Source organism: Rhinichthys klamathensis, unplaced genomic scaffold, assembly GCF_029890125.1.
Source record: "Rhinichthys klamathensis goyatoka isolate OS25496 unplaced genomic scaffold, OSU_Roscu_1.1 h1tg000330l_1, whole genome shotgun sequence".
NCBI lineage: Eukaryota > Metazoa > Chordata > Actinopteri > Cypriniformes > Leuciscidae > Rhinichthys > Rhinichthys klamathensis.
In genome coordinates, this window is record NW_026606845.1 from 2,660,784 (window position 1) to 2,676,831 (window position 16,048).

Sequence of the window (16,048 nt, forward strand, 5' to 3'; positions counted from 1 at the left end):
GGGGATGAACCCTTCCTGTTCCAACATGTGCACCAGTGCACAAAGCCAGGTCCATAAAGAAATGGATGAATGAGTCTGGTGTGGTGGAACTTGACTGGCCTGCACAGAGTCCTGACCTCAACCCGATAAAACACCGGAGTTGCTGCTGTTCCATTTTTAGAATGACCGAATTTTGCATTCTTAGTACTGAGAAACGCCCTTTGAAACTGTGCAGAGCGGGGAGGGCAGAAGACCGTAATTGGGAACCCCCCTGCTCTAGGGTATTTAAGTAGAGCTGAGTTTTGATGGCGAGAGTCTTTGGCAATTATATTATGCCGCTCTAATATTTCAATCCCTTCTGATGAAGAAATCTGGTTGCAGCACACACTTAATGAGAACCTTTGCAGATTTTCTTCCCTCAAATCTTAAACATGCTCACACTACAAGATTTGAAAATCGCGGCACATAACACACTACACAATGTTATTAAGATTTGTGCCAGAGGAAGCGCCTCACGTGATCTCACGCAACAGATCGGAAGCAGAAAGGTGGATGTAAACAGCATATCTGTCCTTCATATCAAGTCATATTCGTGAAAAGGTTGCCGTGACCAACGAAAGCGAAATCTTGTTAAAAAGTCATCCTTTTAACAAGGATATTTCTAATGAATGGTGTCAGCTCTGGTCAATACAATGAATCAATGCCATTGATCTCTTTGAGGTAAAGCATCAGCTTCAGCGTTGACGTCTACAGAAGCTCTTATTGAAAATGAACAGAGGTTTAGATATTGATGATTTATTGAAAATAATAAAAGTTGATAATAGTTAATAATAACGTTTTTTGGGGGATTTTTTTACAGTGTGCGTTTTTGATTGTAATAATTCAGGAAATACCTGTAAAATAACAGTGTTTTTCAGTTTTTTATTTTACTGGCTGCCAGTCATTTATCATTATTGTTTTGCTACTGTTTAGCTACAGATTATTTTTGCAATTTTACATACTGTACATGTGTATGTAATATAAGAACAAATTGCTTTGTTTACAATAATACTTTGTATTTTGCTATTCCCCTCACGTTCACATTACACTTTTATTTTCTTATTTTCTTTAAATTAGTGTGTGTTTAAGGAGAAAAAGAGGAATCACACTTATTTCTTTTTTTTTACACAGAGGAAAGTATCTTCATTAGTCAATGAGAGAGTGTGGATTGGTTTATCTGACATTGATAATGAGAGCAGAATGAAATGGGTGGATAATTCACCACTGAATCAAGGGTAATTGATAAAACGCTTTATTTGTGCTTTATTTGTTAGTTTTGTCTTTTTCACTCTCTTTTAAAAAAAGAGACCATCACAGCTGAAGACACACCTGTTCTGCAACAACTTAACTAGAACTGAAAATACAATTTAAAAAAGCGCTTTCTATAAACAAATGCCGTGCTTCTTTTACTTTTCTGCACTTTCACTTCTGCTCACGTCTGTACCGTTTAGCATATTCTTGAAACTGCTGTTGTGATAATGTGAGTACTGTTGGCTTTTGCATAATATTGCTTGTGATGTTCTTTTATTTGTTTGATGCTTCCTGACAAATTAGTAAATGTAAATATAATTATTCGTATTGCTGAATAAAACTCATGGGATGTTAAATTTAAATATGGGTTCCTAATAATTGAAAATCTTATACATGTTATCCAGGTTTTGGCTCAAAGGTAGACCAAATGACCAAAGTGGAGAGGAGGACTGTATTGAAGTGATGCCTGAACATCCAGTTCTGAACAATTGGAATGATCGGCCATGCGCTGCGAAGAAAAAAGGGATTTGTGAGACTTTAAGCTCCAACCTTTGTTGATTTGATTATTTGTTCACTTTTATATATTATTTTATGGAATCATTGTTATTGTACTCATATCATTTCTGATTGAGATATCTGTCATGTCTCCGTCGGCTGATTACATTGTATATTAATCACCATCATAATATCATTTATAATTTTGTTTTATAATTGACTGTAATGTACCAGATATGGATATTCAGATGAAATTTGTTAGATGGAGAATGTAAAATTGTACAAGAAGAGATTATTCTATAATAAACTCACAATATCCTGTTTCTCATAAAGGTGTTTTCCACATTTGTGTTATATTTATTCATACCATTTTAGTAAATAAATGGCAGAACACTGACCCTCACATTGATTAAATGCATGTTAATATCCTGTTGTCACCCACTTTAATGTTATCTTTAGTATTTAATAGTTATTTCTGTTTTTCCTACATCATCCTCTCAGTCCCAGGTTATAAACAATTTTCATTCCCTTCCAGTTAATTGCCATCAACACAGATGTCAAGTTAGGCCTGTTTAAAGGTGTTTGAGTCTCTGCAGAGTTTCAGAGAGTTTCGTTGTGGGAATGAAAGTATTTTTCTCTGTGTCTGAACTAATAGCCACTTCCCGTTTAGTGTTAGCACTATTTAAAAGACACCATGACTATCATTCAAGCTCATCTGTGAACACTTGCTGTCAGACATAAGAGTGAATTATGGAATTAGAAGACATTTATGAAAATGTTGAAAATGATTATATTAAGGACACAACTGGAGCTCGAACACAGAATCACAGCCAGGATGAAGGGAAAGATGGAAAGTGCAGTAAGTAAAGTTTCATTTGAAGAAGAAATGGGGTTGTTAACTTTTGAGGAAATGAGAAATGTAACTTATAAATTCAATCTTTTTTCAAAGAACAATGTGTTCATGTTTCTGCATTTTGTATGAAGTTATTTTATTTAACTTTTCAACATATGTTCTTATTTGCATATTTTATTGTAGATATACCGCTATCATTATCAAAGAATAAACGTTTTTGTTAAAAAGGCCTGTGTATTATCTAAACATAAAGGTGGATTTATTTGAGCCTATATTTCTAATAATATGAATTTGTTGTTAAATGATATCTGTGTGTGTGTGTGTCTCTATGTGTCAGGAGGAAGCAGGTGTTTGGTGTTGATGTCAGTGTGTCTCGGGCTCATGTGTGTTCTTCTGCTGGTCTTCATCACACTGTACATCACCATTACAGCAGAGAGAGACCTGTTAAAGAGTTACAAGAACACCGTTGAAGAGTTCAATCAGACTATCAACAGCTTACAGGACAATTACACTGATCTAATGACTGAAAAAGACCAACTGAAGAACAACTTCAACTCTTTGAGTCAGAAGAAACTGGAGTTAGAGACTGAACTAAGAAAGTTATATGAACTAGGTCTGTACAAATGGATTTATTTTATATGTATCTTTGCACTTTACAACACAATTAATAAATGTATTTGTTTATGTTTATTGAAAGGAAATGATAGGTTTTTCATATCCAGTGAGTTGAAGAGCTGGTCTGAGAGCAGGCAGTTCTGCAGAGATCGAGGAGCTGATCTGATCATTATCAAAACTGAAGAGAAGCAGGTGAGATTAGAGGCAAATATATATCTAGATTATGGTAATTCTGTTGTGAATGAACATACTTCAATACACTGGAAAAACTGTTGTCAGTTATTTACTGATAATTGTACAGTTCTTTACTGTAATCTACAGTACGTTACTGTAAAAATACTATGCACTAGGGCTGGGCGATATATCGCACGATATTGTTATGCGCGTCTCTTCAGTAAAGCCGGTTCTTTGATTAGTAGCAAATCGCCTTCACCTGCTTTCAGATGGAAGATATGATGCAGATATGAGTGTTAAAGTTAATGAGATAATTAAGTGATTAATTTAGTGATCATTGAGCATTATTGAAGACACCTGATGTTAACAAGCAGAATCATTGAAGGAGAAAATCTAAAATTGTAAGCCACCGTTATGGCGATCAGTGTTTGCTTTAGTTGGACTCTTGATCCTTATCCTTTAAGTTTAAATTTTGTTTGACTGCTGTTATTGATTTATTACAGTCAAATGAACAAAAACAAGTGTGATCTGATAGTGTTGGTTATGTTTTGACATAATCATGCTGTGATCTGAAAAATGAAACTCATTCAAATGATTTTGTTTAATTTGATAGCAACAGTTTAGTGGTCCTACAGCATATGATAATTGTATGTTTCTTAAAATCCAAACCATTTAATAAGAATTGTTCTGATCAAGTCACTTTTAAATGCATTTATTAAGGATCACAGAAATCAATAATCAGCCTGTGAATCTCAACCGTGGTGACAATAATAATCCTTGTTGCCACCAGAGATGGGCAGTATTTCAATTACAAAATACTCAAAAGTAATTAAATACGTATTTCAAATACATGTAATTTGTATTTTCCTTAACAAAAATAAATCAAATGTAATTTGTAATTAAATAGCCTACTTTGAGGGACTGTCATTTGTATTTAAAATACTTAAAATACTTATTAGGGCTGGGCGATATATCGCATGACATTGTTATGCGCATCTCCTCAGTAAAGCCGGTTCCTTGATTAGTAGTAAATCACCTTCACCTGCTTTCAGATGGAAGATATGATGCAGATATGAGTGTTAAATTAACACTCAAGAGTGTTAAAGTTAATGAGATAATTAAGTGATTAATTTAGTGATGATGAGCATTATTGAAGACACCTGATGTTAACAAGCAGAATCACTGAAGGAGAAAATCACAAATTGTAAGCCACCGTTATGGCGATCAGTGTTTGCTTTAGTTGGACTCTTGACCCTTAAACTTTTAATTAAAATTTTTTTGTCTGCTGTTATTGATTTATAACAGTCAAATGAACAAAGAAAAGTGTGATCTGATAGTGTTGGTTATGTTTTGACATAATCATGCTGTGATCTGAAAAAATAAACTTTTTGAGATAAATAAGTTTATGTTGAGCATAGTTTGGTTTAACTTGTTAGCAACAGCTTTGTGATTCTACAGCATATGATTATCAGTATTTTTCTTATAATCCAAAATATTGAATAAACATTGTTCTGATCAAAACACTTTCAAATTAATTTATTTAGAAACACAGACATCAATAATCAGCCTGTGAATCTCAACAATGGTGACAATAATAAAGCATGTTGCAGTGGCTGCCACCAATCACAGCTCATTAATGGCGCCCATCATGCATTGCGATATGAATAAATTATGATCTGAATTGTCTATCTAATTTACTTTTCCTAATTAAATATTCTGCTCGTCACCATTGTTGAGATGCATTAACTGAATCTTGAAGTCTGTGTGTGCCTAAAAGAAGGATTATTTTTTTAAACAATTTTAAGAAATCCTTTTTATTATAGCTAAAATTCTGGATATTTATGCAGAATCACAGTTATGCTGTAACCAACAGCATAAACCACAAACAAAAAGTTCAAATTATGATTGTCATAATTAAACCAACACCATTAGATCACTTTTTTCTTTGTTCATCTGGCAGTTATAACTCAGAAACAACAGCCAAACAAAATCTAAAGTTAATAATATAAGGGTCAAGAGTCCAACTAAAGCAAACACTGATCGCCATAACGGTGGCTTACAATTTGTGATTTTCTCCTTCAGTGATTCTGCTTTAGGTGTCTTCAATAATGCTCAATCATCACTCAATTAATCACTTAATTATCTCATTAGCTTTAACACTCTGTAGAGTGGGACCATATGTGCTCTGAGCAGTGCTGATTTAACACTTTTTGCTGTGTACTCAGATTTCAGCAACACACTCACATAAAAAATACAAATTACATATTTTGTATTTTGTATTTGAAATACGTATTTAATTACTTTTGAGTATTTTGTAATTAAAATATTGCCCATCTCTGGTTGCCACCAATCACAACTCGTTAATGGCTCCCATCATGCATTGCGGTATGAATAAATTATGATCTGTATTGTCTATGTAATTTACTTTTCCTAATTGAATATTCTGTTCATCACCATTGTTGAGATGCATTGATTGAATCTTGATATCTGTGTGTGCCTAAAACAAAGATTTTTTTTTTACAACTATTAAGAAAGCCTTTACATTATATCACAAATTCTGGAAATTTATGCAGAATCTCAGTTATACTGTAACCAACAGCATATTTCACAAACAATTGGCTCAAATGATGAATGTCATAATACATTCAATACCATTAGATCATTGTTTTTCTTTGTTCGTCTGACAGATATAACTCGGATACAACAGCCGAACAAAATCTAAAGTTAATAATATAAGGGTCAAGAGCCCAACTAAAGCAAACACTCATCTCCATGATGGTGACCTGAAATTCCGGTTTTCTCCTTCAGTGATTCTGCTTTAGGTGTCTTCAATAATGCTTAATCATCACTCAATTAATCACTTAAATATCTCATTAACTTTAACATTCTGGAGTGTGGACTCATATACACTCCCAGGTGTGTTCATTTAACACTGGAGTTTTTGCTGTGTAAAGAGCCGTAGTTAACTGACAAGCTGAGCCATATCGCATTAAATATCGCTGGCGATATGTCCTCGATTTTAACGCGATATGGCTCAGCTTGTCAGTTAACTACGGCTCTTTGTAGTAAATGCCGCTCCATCTGAAAGCAGGTGAAGGTGATTTACTACTAATCAAGGAACCGGCTTTACTGATTAGATGCGCATAACAATATCGTGCGATTAATCGCCCAGCCCTACTATGCACTAAATTAAAACTCGAGTTAACTAATTTCACTTGCAGGTCTGTTGAGCTTCCAAGCGCACCGCACCGATACTAAAATGTGACTTGAAAACACTGCAATCACTGATTGGTCAGACAGAATCATCACTACCAGCGCCGTTGTATTTGCAACACGAGACACTAAACCCGCTAGATTTAACCCTCTGGGGTCTGAGGTGTTTTCTGGGTCCTGGAGGTGTTCTGACATGCTCTGACATTTATGTTTATTTCTGTTACTTGTGACATTTTCATGGCTAGAGTCTGATTACACTGTATTCAGCACAAACTATGCTACAGTAATATGTCAGCAGCATGTATGTAAAAGTTTGCGGTTTTGAGATAATGACGTTTATGCGTGGTTTGTGAAAAAACTAAAAAATGTTGTCACTGAAATAAGTCATGAAACCCATAGTAATTTTTTCTTCTCAAGACTTTTGAAAATTGTATCACATGGCCTAGAATATTTGCTCCAAAACTATGTGAAAATAATCCTGACTACTCATTCAGATAAAACTATATATTGATTTAAAATTTGAAAGACATCATTTGTGTGAGAAAGCTTAATGCGGGGAGGCGTTAACCACCTAGTAATATTTAGTGTTTCACACCTGAGAAAGACAAGGACCCTCCCATAAAGAAAAAAAAACACACATGTGAACATCAAGAAAAACGATAGGGCTGCACGATTTTGGGAATACATTTTAGATTTTTCTGGTTAAAATTATGAAATTTACTAAATACACTATATATATATATGAACACCAAGTTTGTTGTGCCTTGTAGGCATATATGTGTAGGGCTAAATAAAATATTAACAATAGTCTAGATAGCAGGCAGCCTATAAATCGTTAAAAAGGAACACTACACTAGAGAAAAATATATGGATTATCATGTTACCTCAAATGTTTCCATCCGTTATGACGTTATGAAATGAGATTGGAGTAAAAACATGAAGCCTAATGTTTGGTACGTTTTGCTTTTCAAACCCACAGCGCGAGTGACTCAAACTCATAGTTCGTGCAGAGGACATTTACTGAAGCGATTGAGCCACTCCAATCTATGAAACATTATTTTTACCATAGTATACATATCTACATGTGAGCAGATATCCACAAACACAGTATTTGACAGTAAGCTCAGGTCTAAACATTATAATATTCACCATATTAGAATAAACACTCATACTCGTTATATACTCCTACTGTTATATCGTGCTGTTTAATTATCGAACATAAAAACATTATTGTGTCGTACATGTATACATTTAGCATTTGGCTTCATGTTTTTACTCCAATCACATTTCATAACGTACATTTTAGTCTGGCACCAGTTTAACAAGTAGCTACAATGTAAAGTTTATGCAACAATAACATGCTACTATTAGTGTCTTACCTTAAAAATCGTTCTCATAATCAAATCGTGTTCTTCTAATTCTTCTGAGGTAAGTCCAAGGTCAACAGCACAGCTCCAAACTTGACGAAAAGCAGAGCAGGACTGAAGTCGCTGATTCTTTGCTTTGAGGTGATGAGGGCGGTAAAAGCTCTGCGTTCCTGCACGTGGATCATTTGCATATGAACAGCTCGCGCGCGTGTGGGCGTGGTCACATTAGAGTTAATGAGCTCGGGCTGAAGAAACTGTACATGTCGTTGCTTTCATACGAATTACTTAAACAGAGAATATTTGTTTTTGATATGATTTACATCATTTAAAAATGGAGACTTCAAGATCGTAAAGACACATGTTTCATGTCACAGTGACAAGCATTAGCTGAGTTATAGGTCATTTTCTGTCACGTTTCAGAATGAACTTCAAATAAAAGAGTGTACACAAATAAAAGAAGACATTTAACAGTTTTGAATGATGTGTAACACTTATATGTAAGATCAAAATCAACGGAGTATTTTGAGTTTGTTTTGCACTGATTAGAAAAAAAGCGAGCAGATCACACCGGCGTGATTGCTGACCCCAGAGGGTTAAATAGCCAGTAGACAACGCTGTAGTACCTGTTTTTAAAGTACTTGCTTGAAAAAAGATGAAAACTTCAAAAAAGAAATAGCTGAATCGTGGTCAGTGGACGAGGTGCAGACAATCCACTTATTGGTTACGTAACAATAACGATTAGTCCCACCCACTTTGAAGCGATATTAACTGCAGTGGAAAAGCAACCAAGCTAAAGTGTACCGAGTCGTACCAAGCAGTGGAAAGAGCCATATGAGATTTCCCCTGCACCAGCAACAACACAGTCCCCACCTGTTAAATAATGCAACATGCAGCGAATCATCAATGTTTGTAGATCTTCTCCTGGACTGAAGCACAGGCTCGACTCTTCAGCACAACTGTGACCAAACAAATCCTACATTTTACAGTAAACTACTGGCAACAGTGTTGCCAGTATATACCTGTTTTATGACTTACACTTTATTACAATTAAAATACATTTTGTGGGCGTGTATTTTTATCTTACACTGTTAAACCTTTCTACCCCACATTAAAATCCACACTACAAAGAGTAAAAAGTAACATTGACAGTGTTGCAGTGAGATAATTAAGGGAATATTTAAGTGATTGTTGAGCATTAGTGATGAACACCTGCTGTTAACAAGCAGAATCACTGAAGGAAAGAGGAACACACAAACATAAAATAGAGAAACACAAGAACTACAACTGACTTCCAGCCATTACATATTTTTACACTTATTAATAACCAGTATGATTTTATTTCTGTCATACATCTACAGAAGTTGTTATTGAGATGTTTAATTGAAAATGTTTGGTACCATTATGGAGATCAGTGTTTGCTTTAGTTGGGATGCTGACTCTTGACTTTTAACTATCAGTCTTTCTCTTGCTTGAACTGTGTTTATGCAACCATCATTTGTGCACACACACAATTTGTGAATGATTGCAATTATGATTATTATGATGACAAAATCATCCTATAGCCTATTCATTCACTAATCTCATTCAGAGTTTAATGCTATCTCGAAAATGTTACATTAATACTACTGTGAAACTACAGCAATGAGGTACAACTATTTTTTTTAACACATCATGCACAGCCATAAAAACAGAGCTACACTGTCCTGTAAAAAAAGAGATGTCAAAAATTGGCACATTAATCTCACCAATAGTGGCAATAATTTATTTATTTATTTATGCAGCAGTACATGCTGGGAGTTTTAAGTATTTTGGAACCCAGCATTCAGAGTTGTATAGTCCAGGGGTCAGAAAGTAAAATATCGCCATAATGCCATATTGCCATATTTTTATTCCACCCATTAACTCACACACCAAAAACTCCAGTGTTAAATGAACTCTCCTAGGAGTTTATTTGACTCCAGACTGAAGAGTGTTCAAGTTAATGAGACAATTAAGTGATTGATTGAGTGATGATTGACCATTATTGAAGACACCTGATGTTAACAAGCAGAATCACCAAAGGAGAAAAATCACAGTCACCATTATGGAGATCGCATACTATCCGTCTAAAATAGTATTCAAAAATAGAATTAATACGTCCCAAATCGTAGAATGTTGAAATGAGTTCCAGAGATAACCGAATGGTCTACTCTTTCCGGTCAGAATCCGAAGTGTAGATCGATGCACACTCTGACGGCTAATATTGCCCACAACCCATGGGTTGGACGTCATTGGACATTGACGAGGACTTGATTAGAATTACAAACACGAGTGGAAAAAAAACTACAGACATGAAGGACGCGTGAGACTGGTGGTTATGTAGAGAGGTTTAGGGGTTTGAGTGATTAATTATCAGTATCTAACAGACGAAAATGTATATATTCAATGTTGTCTACATTTTATTGCACCTGCAGCAGCATTGTAAACTTTTGTAAAGATACGTTTAGTCATTAACTTTTAAATGCATCATTACATTCAAATTGCAAACACATGAGGAGAGTCTCTGCATGAAAGACCCATGACTGGCAGATGAAAGTGCTACTACATTTCTCGAAACGGTAGGACATTAAATTAGATTGAATGGAGGATTTTAACTGTGACAAGATGATTGACAGGGCAGTTTACGGTGACAGGATGCATGTGACAGATCTGTCCGTTAAAGATGATGGAGTAATGTGTCCCAAAGCTTGCCTACTCTTTTGCCACACACTTCACAAAAAGAGTACATACTTTTAGGGCGTAGTATAAGTAGGCGAATTGGGACGCAGCACATAACTTCCATCATGGACATCTGGGTTGTCCCCAGCATGCATTGCAGGATGAATAAATTATGCAGCTGAATTGTCTGGTTATTTTCTTTAATTTTTATTTTTGCTGCTGGTTTTGTGTTGACTTTTCACACAGACGTTTTGTGATGTTCAGATTTGATGTCATCTTTTTTGTTGATTGTCACCATTGTTGAGATTCATTGGCTGATTATTGATATATGTGTGAGCTTTTAGTGCATGATGAGTTTAAAAATCCTTCATGACTGATTGCACAGCACTACTTGATCATTATGTAACACTGATCTCCATATTGGTAACGGGAAATGAGACAAAACAACATCTAAACCTCTGTTAATTCTCATTTGGAATTTCTGTAGACGTATGAAAAAAATTAATTCAATCTGGTTAGTAATAAGTGAAGCTGGTAATGCTATTTTTTAGAGTCGTTTAATCCTCCTCTACTGAGATCTTCAGAGATTTAATGTCTTCTGTGGCTGAAGTCAGTTGTAGTTCTTGTGTTTCGCTTTTTTATATTCTTGTTGTTCCTCTGTCCTTCAGTGATTCTGCTTGTTAACAGCAGGTGTTCATCACTAATGCTCAATCATCAGTTGATTAACCCTCTGGGGACCAGCGTGTTTTTGGGGCCTTTGGGATGTTTTGACATGCACTGACATTTGTGCTTTTTTCAGTTATTTATAAACATGTTAATGGCAAAGGTGTAAATTCACTCTATATAGCACAAACTGGGCTACCATGATATGTGAGCAACATGTATGTACATGTTTGTATTTTAAAGAGAATAATGTTTATGCGTGGTTATTGAAAAAAATTAAAATGAAAGTTGCTGAAATAAGACCACAAAACACATACTAAATATGTGTCCACAAGACTTTTGTCTAATGGATGTTGTCGCTTCGAGTTCTGGCTTCAAAATGATGTGAAAATCATCCTGCCTAATTGTTCACATAAAGCAAAACATGAATTCATACTTTGTATGACAGTTTTTTTGTCAGAAGAGGTTTATGCGAGGGGGTGGTAATGGCCTATCAATATTAATGAGATTCAGACCACACTGTTAATTATTTGGCTGTAAATTTACAATAAATTGCAGGTTACCAGTTGCATGACTTTCACAGTAAGTTACTGTATTATTTTTACAGTAAATTATTGTGAAATGACAGTTGTATACTGTGACTTCACAGTAATTATGCCGTCGCATTACTGTGATTTAGCAGTAAGCTGCTGTAGAATTAATGTATTTAACTGTGAAATTACAGTTGGTGTCCATGTATTACTGTAATTTAGCAGTAAGCAGCTGTAGAATTAATGTATTTAACTGTGAAATTAGTTAGTGTCTATGTATTACTGTAATTTAGCAGTAAGCAGCTGTAGAATCACTGTACATAACTGTGAATGTCTATCTATTACTGTGATTTAGCATAAATGATGGACCAAACAAAACTGATACAAACAGTGATTTAACTTTTATTTTTTAGAAGTAAAATACAATTTAACTACAGGAATAAAACACTGGGTAACAGGGATTAACACTGGGTAACAGGAATGTGTGTCAAAAGAGAAAGAAGGAGAGACAGAGAAATAAGAGTGGGGGAGAGAGAGGGAAGAAAAGACAAAAGCTTGAGCCATTTACTTTCAGTCTTTGTTAAGCTAGGCTAGCAGTGACTAGTCAGACAGAGTTATGGCACGCACAGAGATGAAAAGAGTATGTATGGGCTTATCTAACTCTGGGGGATACGGTGAATAAGATAAAGTCCCAAAAAGTCAGCGTGTTCCTTTAACACAGATACAGCGTTTCGTTCGTCCGTTCTGAAGTTGGAACACAGCTTACATTAGATTGACATCCATTCGAAGTCAATGAGCTTCCTAATCAGAGTGCAGACTTGCTGGTTCATGTGACCTCTCTGCCTCTTAGATTTTGTGCCCGGCTCTGGGTTGATGCCCAAGAAGCACCTATAAACAAAAAGACAGAAGAAACCTGTTAGTTTAATTCAAGTTGAAGCCTGTGAAATTAATACATGAACATCATACTCAGAACACTACTCACTCTCAGGTTATATTTTTAACAGAATTTTTTTGTTTATAGAGGGACTATATGGAACTTTGTTTGTGGTGCTCAAAGTACAAAAAAACACATTTGAAAAACTCTTTCCAGAAATCATGACCTGGTTTACTTAAGATAATCCAGACCTTCTTGTGAGCAGTTTCATGTAGGAACTATCGGTTGAAAGAAAATAGTTATTACCGGTACATGAAACTGCTCACAACAAATCTGTGGATGACTTGACAGAATACATTCAAAATGAGGAAGACATCAACATTACCTTGAACAATCAAGCGAGGGGTGCTTGGTAGCATCACGGTCCCTTCTACATCAGTGGCTGTGGCACAAGGCTGCAAAAATAAGAGTAGAATAAGATTCAAATGTTAATAATCTGTACCTATTGTAGCTATAGTCAACTTAAGAACAAATCTTCCCTTGGCCCCCATTGATTTATCTTAGATTAGGCAGTACACATTTGGTAAAGTTTAGAATGTGATCATGACAATGTGACAGGTTTCTTTGGACTGATGAGCAGTTGGCACCTGTATGAATGGTGAAGTGTAGAGTGAAGCGCTTTGTGTGGTCAGAAAACTAGAAAGATGCAATATAAGTACAGTCCTATTACCATTTACAAAAAACAATAGGCCTAATGCTTATGTTAATGTCAGAGTGAAAATATACTTACATCAACATCAAGCACAATGGCATCCTTGGGCTCTTTGAAGTACGCCATCAGAAGGAGAAGAATGCATGTAGCCTTGTCTGAAGCCTCCAGTTCAAAACAAGCCAAAACATCTTTCACGCCTTGATGACAGTTGACTTCTTGGCAGAACTTCAGAATGGTGTTGAATTTGTTCTCCAGGGCCTCACGAAACTTCACGAGGATTGAGACATCGGTCAGTAGAGTAAAGTGGGAACACCTGAAGATAATGGAGTAGAAGTGCTGCTGAATCTTTGTTGTAATTTTATACAGGTGCTCTTTGGATGCTTCAGGTACATTGTGTGTATATAGCCTCAAAAACGAGCGAGTGGATTTTTGCTAGTATAGGCTCATTGTTCTCACGTTGCTGTTCAAACAACTTATAACAGTGAATTTTACATAATATGACCCCTTTAACTCATTATTGTAACAAAACAAATGAAAGATATTGTGGACAATGACCCTGAAGAAAGACCTGTGTTTGTCGCAACCCGTTAGTCTGTTACAAACTGCCATGTAAAATAAGGGAATTTTTATAGCTTTGGATTGTTTTTGAAAGAGATGTGCATTTTACATTTCAGATTATTGAGACTATACTCCACCCATGCAATGAGCCATGTGCTTCACAAGATGGAATAGGGAAAAAATACCTCTGATAGCGTCGCTGGATGATAGGTCTTCTCCATCAGAGGTTCAGCTCTCTCAGCACCACTCATGCCTTCCTCTGAGTAGAATGTACATTAATTATCTGGTATTTTAATAATTATTGGGTTCATCTAACCAACATTAATGTTCTTGCAAAACACAGATGAGTGCACCTTGGTCTAACAGCGGGAAAACGGCCGCACAAAACATTTATTTTGGCAGTGGAAAATTCCAGAGACAAGATAATTAAAATATATAACTTATTGACATGCGCACTTCATTTTTCTGTTGACGAGACAGACAACGGTTGCTCCGTTTCACACACACAGCAGGGAAGAAAAACTATAATTTGAGATGAATTTAATCCACCTTTGCCCAAATCAACAACACCATAATTTATCTAGTTGATAATAACTGTCATAATACCCACTATTAAGGCCACATCTTACCTTATAACTTTATTTCTCGTCGGTCAACGTAGAAAAATGCTGTGGAAAAAGAGAGAACGCTGTTAGAGTAGCTGCTAACTAAGATAAGCTTTAAGCAAAGCTAAAGTTAAATGTTCGACGGTGTATCTAACCAGACGTCTCACAGTTAGCTACTAAATTAATTCGGTATAATTAACAACACTACAACCAACGTCTGTTCATTCAAATTTCCGCGCTTAAACCTAGACGAGTCTGCTCCAGCTTACAAAAAGTTACAAAATTGACAACAGAACCTATAACTAACACTAATTTGGTTCATACCTTTAAATAACATGCACTATCATATAAAAAACAGTCATCAAATTGATAAAGTATGACATTTAAACACTTACCGCTGAATCCACCGAATGGAGACCGCGTAGATCAGAGAGCTCGGAATCTGATGACGCTGACGCAGTTGCCACTCGAAAAAAAGACGGAATTCACAGTAGTTTCTTGTAAAAGCCCCGCGCCTGCATTATTTTCACAGTAAAAGTCTAAATACGGTATTATATTGTGAATTATCACAGTTAAAGCCTGTGAAGTGGTAATAATGTAATTAACTGTGAAATATTACAGTTATATCTTGTGAAATCCTGGAAATTTTTTACAGTGCAGGGGTGTGACAGACACTCCACCAATGGCTAATGGCCCATCAAGTGAGGCAGCCTGAACAAAGAATGAGAGGAGATTCAAAGGTTTTTCAATCTGTTTTATTGTAATTCCTCTATGTGGAGAATCTAAATGTTCTAAATTTGCTCTAAGCAAATCAAATGTGAGTAAAATAAATAAATAATCAGTCGGCTATAAACAAAGCAATTGTGAAGTCATACAGGCTCATATTGTATTAACACTAAGTATAAACAAAATTGAACTAACATCTGTAAAATTGTAGGTAAAAATGTACTTACTCTTTCTGATTTCTGATTGTGTTGCTAAGCGCACTCCGAGTTGCAGGCGGAGGTAGAATATTATTACATAAATATAACCATAGCAGCATTAGTCTATAATGAATAACTGATGTAAATAATTTTAGGCGAGTGCAATAAATATGCGTGTCAATGGGCCATTGCCGGAGAGGCACACCGCAAACAAAACACATTTGCGCAATTCATTAACTGGGTATATTTACACATTTCAGCACATTTACACACATTTACAACTGATATTTGCGAGCATGCATCGTCGATGATAATAATGAGGCAGCATTTAAACTAGTCAAAATATAATCTAAACATCTAGTAGGCCTATTTTCTAAAATAACTTCTACATTCTAGCTTTCATACACAATGATCTAAACATATCATTTACACATACAAATTTCCTAACTTGGGTTTACAGTGCGTAGCATATGCACTAAAAAACAACAAAAAAAACAACA

General features: G+C 35.5%; 1 protein-coding gene and 1 long non-coding RNA gene across 2 annotated transcripts; one reads left to right on the forward strand and one right to left on the reverse strand.

The window, feature by feature from the left end:
* Window positions 1–2,478: 2,478 nt before the first annotated feature.
* On the forward strand, window positions 2,479–6,099 carry LOC130105951 (C-type lectin domain family 12 member B-like). Its single transcript, XM_056272140.1, has 4 exons — window positions 2,479–2,623; window positions 2,955–3,230; window positions 3,315–3,424; window positions 6,094–6,099. Exons 1-4 carry the CDS (start codon window positions 2,515–2,517, stop codon window positions 6,097–6,099), a joined length of 501 nt encoding a protein of 166 aa, XP_056128115.1. The 5' UTR covers window positions 2,479–2,514.
* Window positions 6,100–12,258: 6,159 nt separating this feature from the next.
* Window positions 12,259–13,930, reverse strand: LOC130105882 (uncharacterized). Its single transcript, XR_008809669.1, has 3 exons — window positions 13,541–13,930; window positions 13,136–13,205; window positions 12,259–12,764 (listed from the first exon to the last, which is right to left on the reverse strand). It is a non-coding gene; the product is annotated as an uncharacterized LOC130105882 (long non-coding RNA).
* Between the last annotated feature and the right edge of the window lie 2,118 nt (window positions 13,931–16,048).

What these genes read in the sequence shown, in the direction of transcription:
- LOC130105951 (XM_056272140.1), top strand. Translation starts at nt 2,515, where the DNA reads ATGGAATTAGAAGACATTTATGAAAATGTTGAAAATGATTATATTAAG. An exon ending in AGGGAAAGATGGAAAGTGCA is followed by an intron (nt 2,624 to 2,954) that starts GTAAGTAAAGTT and finishes TCTATGTGTCAG; the next exon opens with GAGGAAGCAGGTGTTTGGTG. An exon ending in AAGAAAGTTATATGAACTAG is followed by an intron (nt 3,231 to 3,314) that starts GTCTGTACAAAT and finishes GTTTATTGAAAG; the next exon opens with GAAATGATAGGTTTTTCATA.